Source organism: Sus scrofa, chromosome 18 (assembly GCF_000003025.6).
Source record: "Sus scrofa isolate TJ Tabasco breed Duroc chromosome 18, Sscrofa11.1, whole genome shotgun sequence".
In the NCBI taxonomy this organism is placed as follows: Eukaryota; Metazoa; Chordata; class Mammalia; order Artiodactyla; family Suidae; genus Sus; species Sus scrofa.
In genome coordinates this window covers 25932803-25942328 of record NC_010460.4, presented here as the reverse complement: position 1 = coordinate 25942328, position 9526 = coordinate 25932803, and the positions used below count along the sequence as shown (strand labels likewise).

The following is a 9526-nucleotide window of genomic DNA, read 5'->3' as shown; positions in this document are numbered from 1 at the left end:
GGGAAAAGAATCTGAAAAAGAATGGATATATGTTTATGTAGAACTCAATCACTTTGCTGTACACCTGAAACTAACACACCACTGTAAAGCAACTATATTCTAATATAAAATAAACATTTAAAAATGTTTGAAAGTTTTAAAATTTTAAATGAAAAAAAAAATTTTTTTTTGCCTTTTGTCTTTTTAGGGCCGCACCTGCGGCACATAGAGGTTCCCGGGCTAGGGGTTGAATCAGAGCTGTAACTGCCGGCCTAGACCAGGTGTTCCTGGCACCTACACAAGAGATGTCAGTAGCATCCCCCCTGGGCCGCCAAATTGTGACAACCAGAAATGTCTCTAGACATTGCCAAGTGCCCCCTGGGGGACACAGTTGCCCCCACTGGGTGAAATGTTACCAAGATGTGAAATATTTCTTGTGGGAAAAATGGGAATACCATGGACAATATTTGAATCTACAGTGTATAGACTTTTACAAATAGGCATTTTTAAACCAGTTGCCACAGCAATACAGGATCCAGCCGCATCTTCAACCTACACCACAGCTCTCACAGCAACACTGGATCCTTAACCCACTGAGTGAGGCCAGGGATTGAACCCGCGTCTTCAAGGACACTGGTTGGGGTTGTTAACCACTGAGCCATGATAGGAACTCCAAAATTTTTAAAAAAATGTAAATGATTTTTTAAATTGTAAATTAATTTTTAATGAAACATTTTTAAATTTAAAAATTTTAAATGATTTAGTTTGGCAGATTTTGTCTATTTGTTTTGCTTATCTAGAAACTTAGAACAGCAGAATGTGTCTGTTCAAACAAACATCAAACAAGAAGAAGATAGCAGAAAAATGAAGATTTTCACTACACTATTTTATTTCCATGTGTAAATTGAACAAATGCTGTGCCTGAGTAAAGTCCCTTCTACCCTCAGAGTTCTGCCAAGTCCTGAGCTCACTATGCAGCGCGGTCTAGAGTGGTTTGAGAACCACTACAAAAGAAGAGGAAAATCTTTTTTTTTTTTTAATGTGTAAACCCCATAAAGTTTCAGCGGTCTTACAGTGAAATCCATAGATCTGAACAAAAAGTGACTCGATATAGCGATTACGAAAGACAGACAAAGGCTAAATAGTCACCTTTGATCTGGACCGAACTCTCCGGTTTTATCCTTCGTGGTTTCCTACTAAAGCATAATACGTGTGGCAGTTGAAAGCTCTGTGACTTTTCAGGGCCCAGTTGAGAAATGGCCACTTTCCTGAAGCCTTATCACCTCCAGATTATGGTTCTCCATGGCACTCGACTTACCTCCACCTTAGATGTGGTTGGGACGTCTCTGTTGATCACTCTTTTCCTTTTCCTCCTGAGCACGTCACTAAACCTCATTTTCCAGCTCAGTTTCAGGTAGGTGGGTCCATATGGCTGGGTTCTGACCAAGAGAATATGAGCCAAAGAATATATGCCAACTTGAGGCTTGGTTCCAAAAGACTTCTCATGTAATTCTCCATGTCCTTTCCTTTTTTCTCACCTGCTAGTGGATTCAGAAGATCCCAGTGGGTATCCAAGATTCTAGAATATGGCAAGTTACTATGTGCAAGGAATTTGGGTACTAAATGTCTTAATGGAAACTGACAAACCCTGGAAAATGATAGGAGTGCAAAGATAGGTTTTATTATATCAAGCCACCGAAATCTCAAGGTTGTTTGCTATAGAAGTTATCCTACCCTGACCAACTCCTCATTGTGTTTTATTATATCTCAGTCATTTATGGTATTTGTCATAAGTCTTCTGTTTTGCATATTGCTTGGGATGATGTTTTTTGCATGGTAAAGATTCAATATGGAATATATGATTTAAAGGCATCCTGTTGCGTTCAGAGCATATAGGAAAAGTGCCATAGTCAATGTTAAATGAACAGTGATAGAAGCTGGAAAGAGGTCAGACCACCTAGAAAAAAGTTTCTGGGAGGTGGGTGAGTGCCCAGGTGTGGCTGACAGCACCCCTGCAACTTAATTCACGACATCGCCACTAGAATCTATAGCTGGATTTTACACCGTCATGTGTCAGGAGCCTTCCTGAAAGACAAAGGCTTTCCCCTGCAGGAAATCAAGAGGGCCCAGAATCAGATTTCCTCTTCTTATCAGGTTGCAACAGAGAGGAAATCCATGTCAAAAATGTATCCCTACAAGCATAACTTTGGAGCCACATGTGACCTTCGAGATTATCTAGTGATCACTGAAGCCTCTGTTTTACGAGGAAGCTGACACTCAAAGAGATAAATCACTTTCCCCAAATTTCTGATCCGATACTGGAATCTCCTCTGTTACAGATGGTTTTATTTCTCTAGTTTTAAAAAATGAAATAACTTTAAAAGTACCTTTTTTTGGAGTTCCCATTGTAGCTCAGTGGGTTAAGGACCTGATGTTGTTTCCATGAGGATGCAGGTTCAATCCCTGGCCTCTCTCAGTGGGTTGTGGATCAGGCATTGCTGCGAGAGCTTCGGCGTAGGTCGCAGATGCGGCTCCGATCTGGCATTGCTGTGGCTGTGGCACTGCTGTAGCTGTAGCTGCAGCTCAGATTTTATCCCTAGCCTGGGAACTTCCATATGCCGCAGTTATGGCCATAAAAACCAACACAACACAAATGAACAGCTATTAAATAAACCTCCCCCTTCTCCCCCACTTTGTATCAAAACTGAAACAAACATGTGCGACAGAGAATATATTTTGTGTTGGAGAGGTCTGAGGAGGAAGATTGTTCTGTTTTGCACCATGTTGAATTTATAGAACTCTAAAATGCCTGCCACTCCGTTGTCCCTGGCTGATGTGGCTTCACACACCAAGGGCCTGTGTCCCTTACACAGGCCCTTGAATCCTGAGATGATTTAGGGGAAGGGGTACTTTATGAAATTATATGCACTAAAACATTCAGTCTGAAACACTGCTAGAATCCCCGGGTTGATACAGTTCTGCGTGTGTTACCCTCCCACTCCTCTCGCTGAGCCAACTCACTCTTTGCCTTCATCGGTGCCTGTTCTGACATCTCCAGATTAACCCAGGCTCCTACGTCAACTTCCGACACCACAGGGGCATGAATACCTCCCACTGTCATCTCCCACTTCTACTCACTTCCATCCCACTCTCGTTCTCATTCTCCCAAACAAGCTTCGGCCACCCAACCCCGCCTTACAGAATCAAGGGACGAGAACTAAATACTAAATGCTCAGGTTTGCTTTGGAGGCTTCTCCAAGAGGCCCCTCTTCATGCATCTGACCCCAAACCAGGCTGAGTGCACAGCCTCAGGATCAAAACCACAACAGGCATGTGTTCAGCGTGTATTTCTTCCCACAGATGTGCACGGAATGCTCCTCTCATCCAAAATCTGATTCAGTCACACCACCAACGCCTAAAGGCAGGCATTAATAGGCTCATTTCACAAATCACTTGTTTAAAAGCCAGGTGACAGGTGGCAGTGCTATGGGTCTACTCAGACTGGGTTAGCTCTAATGCCAGACGTTATCTATTGACACCCTTAGTCTTATTTGTATCTTATTTCCCACCTCTCCTTTCCACTGTCCCACCCTATCCATTTTCTCACTTCTGCAGATATTCCTTTATTTACCACTTCTCTCCCTGCCTCAGACTCAGTGGTTAAAACAGGGAATTGGGTTTTCCAACCTTTTTGTTTCTAGAATACTAATTTGTCATCTTCTTTCTGATACCGGCTATTTGAAGTCTAGCTATAAAATTACCTATGCTGTTGTCTTTTGCTTCTCCTAGCTCAAAGACAGTATGATTTTAGCATTTGATTCATGCTTTCTCTCATATCCTGTACTCAGCAAATGGATAATGCATAAAAATGACTCTTCAGATTCCCTGGACTCTCAGTTCTCAGACTTTTTGCCTTAATAGAAATGCAATGTCCATTCCTCTCCACCTAGTAAAGAACTTTGTCTCACCTTGGCTCATAGCAACACAAGGACAGTTCTAATTTAGAGATCTCATAATTCCTATCCTCTCTCAAATTACGTTGCATCTACCAAAACTATGTCTTCCAACACTATTGTTTAGCCATTTCCTCTTAAAATTCTCTTGACTTCTGAAGGTCAAATGTCATTTAATTTTTCTCCATTCCTTCATTTGTCATGGGGTTGAGGGCTCTGAATCTATAAAGAAAATAATATTAAATACACTGGAGGGGATGTACGAAAGGGTTTGGCATAAATCTAACTTTAGTGTGGATACCTATTCTCTAAAGCTTTATTTAATCTGTTAAGGTCTCAGTTTTTTCCAAGCAAGGAAGTGTAGATGCCCTTGTCTCTGTAATAGCGAGACACCCCTAGGGGGCGCTCCGTCTCACAAAATACAAGTGACCCAGAGGAGCGTGCCTAAAGGATGGGATCACTTTAGGGGTGTGGCCTCACAAGAGAACCTCAGCTCACAAGAACGAGTTTGGGTCAGAAACAGGTCATAAAACCTATTTAGAAGAGCCTTGAAAGAATGTCTGCTATGAGCATAAGCCAGTCCTGGTTCTCCAGACTGCAAAGCCAAGGCTGGAAGAGGTGAGCAACATGCCTTGTACAGTTTGCCTTTCTCCTTTGCGTTCCCTCACCTGACTCAGCAAGAGTGGATGGAGTTTGCAGACTTGCCCTCCTAGGAGTTCCTTGTGGCAGATTGTATAGCATTAGATTAAGTTGACTTCTGGACAACGCCTTTCTGGTGAGCAAAAGTGACCCAGCGTCTGCTCCAATCCATTCATTAGAGGAGCGAAGTGTCAGGCAATTAGCCTTTGAAAAACTCAGCCTTACTCCAGGAAAGGAGCAATAAGTGATACGAATTAGGTGCCGACCAAAAAAAAAAAAAAAAAAAAAAAGACTTCCGGTAGTATCAATGCAAATTAACAGACTTTCACGTTCTGAGGTCCAGACAGCAGTACGCAGGACTTTCTTATCCCCATAAAAGGGACTTCAATTCCCTAGAGTGGTGATCCTCCCAATTTACGCACAGAGTCTGGCTTCAGTCTCCCTTGTCGACCTTTGTCATCAGTGGATGAAGTGCTATTTGTTTTTCCAGTGCTGTCTTGGGAAAAAGAAATTACAGAAGGGGTCAAACATCAAATACGTATTTAAAATTCTGCAGCCCTGAGTGGGTGGCCGCATTTCAGGGCAAATGAGAAAAGGTTTTTTTCCAGTCTGGGGAAGCCCACCGCTTGGGATCCGGAGCTGACAGCGCGCTCCGGCTGCCCCCGAGGACCAGGAGCCCGGGCCCTAGCCCCGCCCCCTCGCCGGCCCCTGGCTGCACCGCCTGCTGCCCTGCTCCCCGCTGCGTGCGGTCGGCGCGCGCCGCGCGGGTCTGTGTGTCTGTGTGCGTGTGTCCCTGGGTGGGAGATGCATTGGAGTCCTACGGCTGGGTGTTCCTTCCGAGCAGTTTTGCTCAGCAAGCTGTTAGGGGATCATGGAAACTTTTTTCTGGCTAAAAGGATGAAAACTGAGTAAGTACATAGAACTTTGAACTTGGAACGAAACAAATACAAGCAAACCTCTACGGATGGTAACTATGTCCATTCAGACTGTGTGTTCCCTTTTTATGTTAAAAGAAGGCTTACAGGAGAGTGGCAATTTAAAACGGAGTGAGGGGAAGCAGTTAAGAAACATGAAAGGCTGAAAGCAGGACGGCTTTAAAACCGGAGGAAAAATGAGGAACTGTTAAGGCGAGCTGGTCTGCGTCCAGCTGTGCAACAGGCACTTTGGGTTAAACCTCTTGCCATCTCCAATGCTGTTTTTAGGCTCCAGACTTACTTTGCTGTTGTTTCTCTTTTCCTGTGAAGCTTTTACTGTTGAGCTGAAGGATGTGAAAAAATAAGGCATTACCGGAAGCAACAGTTTGGCAGCCAGGGGTAAGCTCAGGTTATTCGTTGCAACTATTATTATTTTGATGTCTTTTTTTAAACCCAAGCCAGCCACTTTTTACTGTCATCCATGGAAGGGCTCTTATTTACCGCCTCAGACTTTTGGGACCTATGATTCTTTGGCATGACGCTTCGGAAAGTTCTTAAGTGGGGGATGGAGCTATCTTGATGTGCTTTAAGTTGTGGAAAAAAGAAGACAGATTTTTATTTTTCATGCTGACAAAAAATAGCTATGACTTTTCCGGCAACGTGGACAGGGGCCAAGTGAAGCTGAACTGGTCATGGTCTGTCGTCCAGTGTTCCTTTGTCGCCGGCGATTTTGCCCGCGGCCCTTCTTGGTGGGCTTGGTGGTGGCAGTCTGTCTCTTCTACCAGACCCTGACGCTCCGGGGATCCAGGAAGCTCACAGCCACTGTCCCTGCGGCTGCTCCAAACACACCCACCGAAACCCAGGCAAGCAGATGCCAGAAGGGATTCCCCGTGGACAAGCAGTGCGTCTTTCTCTCCGATAACGCGCAGGAAATCAGAAAGGTAAGGCGGCCAGAAGCTTAACCTTGACATTTTTCTGCCAGGATAGATATCAGTCTACTTCTCTCTGACCCTTCTGTACAACTAAAATTAACTTCCATGAGGTCTGAAAGGGATCCAGAGTATACACAGTCCAGAGAGTGACCTTATGACAGTGAAACACATGCTAGCTTCGACTTCTTATATTTACTTTCAGACAGTCCTGGCCATTATTTTATCTCAGAATTTCACTTCATTTCAGCTAAATGAAATAAACAATCGGGAGGAGATGGGAGTGATGTGAATTCTTTCCAAAATACTGGGGTTCTAAGAGATCTGACCATAGCAGTTCAGAACACTAGTCAAAGATGCATAAAATTTGGAAAATGCTGAATATCTTTTTTCTCAAGTCCGCCAGTATGACTGGTTAGACCATTCCAGACTCAAAGATACGCCACAATTACATTTTATAATTGGTTAAGTCTATTTTTCCTTGCTGAGCACCCTTCAAAAGCAATATATTTACTTCTGAAGCATTTTTAAAAATAGTGTAATAAGTTTCTTCAAAATAATGAACACTGCATTTTATAGTTTATAGACTTAGGAAAATGTAGGTTACTCTATACTTTTACAAGTCTAATAACTTTACTAATCTTACCTGTCAAGTCTTGAAAAACACACAAATGCAAGTCAACACACAGAATTTCTATTTTAATATACCTCTCTGCTTATGCCTATTAGTGAAATGATAACCTTTAAAAATAGTCCAGTCTAAAAAGACAAAGAAAAAACACGCACATAGATATTCATGGTAGCAAAACCACTGATTTTTGTGCTACAGAGAGTGGTGTAGCAAGATAATTTAAAAATCTATGAGTATTAGCTTATATCAGCGGTGGGTTTAGGTTGAACTTATGATCATTGTTATTGTTGGGAGCAGAATTTCTTGTTGAATCCCAACACTCACTGCTACCATTATCGCTAACACTACTTCTGCCTTGTTTTAAAAACTCTTTTGCATGTTTCATTTCAGACTCATAACTCTTCGAGACAGGTAAGGTTGGTATGATGACACTCACAGATGCTTAGGCAGGCTACAGGGCTGGTGGTACAACATGGTATGTCCCACTGGTTCCTACTGTAGGGCTGATGCTCTAAATTCAATGCTCTAATAACCATTTGTGAAACCACAGCTCTAAGAACTTACTGAAATACAAGATAATATTAGGTTTGAACAAAGAAAATTTGAGGACTTTTGAGTAATTTACTTTATTAACAAGGTCAAGAAATATCTTGACCAAGAAATATGACAAAAAAAAGGAGATAATATAACTAGAAACACATCTACATGAAACTTCACCTGACAATGGGAATCAAATACTCTAAAGTAATTGAAGAATTTGTATTTGTTTAAATTTATGATAGCATTAAGTTGCTCTTAATTGCATTTTTAATACTTCAACTTATGATGGACATAAACTATGATTTTGAAAGTCACTTCTTATTTGTTTCCAATAAGTGTGATTGCTTTAAAATATTTGAGATTGTTTTGCTCTTTAAGTACCTAAAATTTTTGTTAAATATTTTGGACAAAACAGTTTTTATTCATTAATATACTGCCTTTCTTACTCTTTATGTGACTCCTACTTTTGCCTGTAACTTAGGCATATGTTAACTGTTATTTGTAGGCTGTCACAGAAAATTCCTTTCAGCTTTGGATCTCTTGCCACTTATAAACCATCTGAAACTTATTGGCTGCTCGTGTAAAACACTGACTCTAGAATGTTCTTCATAAAAAATGCCAAACACATGATGGTTTTTTCCACAGTCTTAAATATTCTGACCATAAGCAAGATTCTGAATTCACAATCATAGTTCGTAAATTCAGTGGATATGAAAATTGAATTTCCAAACATTTGCTGTATACCTCTGTTTTCAACTTTCTTTGGGCCAGGCATTGGTTTAGAGATAGGATAGAAAGGAAGCTGGAAGGAATCATGTGGAAGTTAGTTAAAACCAAATATGAATTAGTTCCCCTTGTAATTTATGTTCCAGAAAAGAATTAAATAATTATCCCATTTCGGAGATCAAATATGCTTTCAGATAGCTAAAGTGAAGAAATGTCTTTGGAGTCAATACATAGATCCTTCTCAAAAACAGCTACTTGTGGGAGTTCCCATCGTGGCGCAGTGGTTAATGAATCTGACTAAGAACCATGAGGTTGCAGGTTCGATCCCTGGCCTTGCTCAGTGGGTTACGGATCTGGCATTGCCATGAGCTGTGATGTAGGTTGCAGACATGACTTGGATCCTGAGTTGCTGTGGCTCTGGCAAAGGCCATCAGCTACAGCTCCGATTAGACCCCTAGCCTGGGAACCTCCATATGCCACAGGAGGCCCTAGAAAAGGCAAAAAGACAAAACAAACAAACAAACAAAACAACCCAGCTACTTGTGAAGGTCATTTAAAAAAATAACTGATGAGATTTTCTTCAAGACCTAAGGCATTTTATAGAAGTATTGTTCCCGTCTATAATTTTGGAGTTTTGTTATTACTTTTATTGGCAAATCAAAATATTCATGTTACTAGAGCTTTCTCTTACTTGCATCCATCCATCTTTACTGATTTTTAAAGTTACCTAAGACAGCTGGTTCTGACCTAAGGTTCATGGATTCCAGAAAGTATTTGGATGTATAAGATGTCTATGAAACCAAGGGATTTTATGTAAAAACCTAGGTGTGCATGTGTGCACTGTCCTCTGGGAAAAATTATAATCCTCTTCAGATAGTCAGGCCTAAAGAGATACTAGAAAATAAGAAAATGCTTAAAAAGCAGTGCAGTTAAATTGTATACTAACTGCTCCTCCAGAAAGTGTGAGTTGGTTCTGAGATGATAAATCTGAAAAGGGAAAAAAAATCTTAAATTCAGAATCCACATGAGGACACTGAAAAAGCGTTTCAATGAATGCTGTAGTGTCTGCAGGGATAAACATTCAGAAACCAAAGTATACTCACAGAGTATTTCTTGAATCATAGTTTTCATACTTTCATGAATAAGCAATAAGTATATCCCAGTTGTTTTGGCTGTAGTTGTTTCTAAGAGAGGATCTTTTATACTTTCTTTGCC

General features: G+C 41.2%; 1 protein-coding gene across 9 annotated transcripts in view; it reads left to right on the top strand.

The window, feature by feature from the left end:
- The window catches only part of CPED1 (cadherin like and PC-esterase domain containing 1), a 282194-nt gene continuing 277073 nt past the window's right edge, over positions 4406-9526 (top strand). The window contains exons 1-2 of one of the 9 annotated variants that reach the window (XM_021078989.1): positions 4406-4550; positions 6271-6426. Coding sequence is in view for 2 of the 9 variants with exons in the window: in XM_005673220.3 (XP_005673277.1) it covers positions 6178-6426 (249 nt within the window). In the remaining 7 variants the exon portion in view is untranslated. Of the gene's footprint in view, positions 4551-4979; positions 6427-9526 lie in introns of those variants that run through there. The other 8 variants (XM_021078988.1, XM_021078990.1, XM_013985645.2 and 5 more) reach the window with 8 other exon arrangements.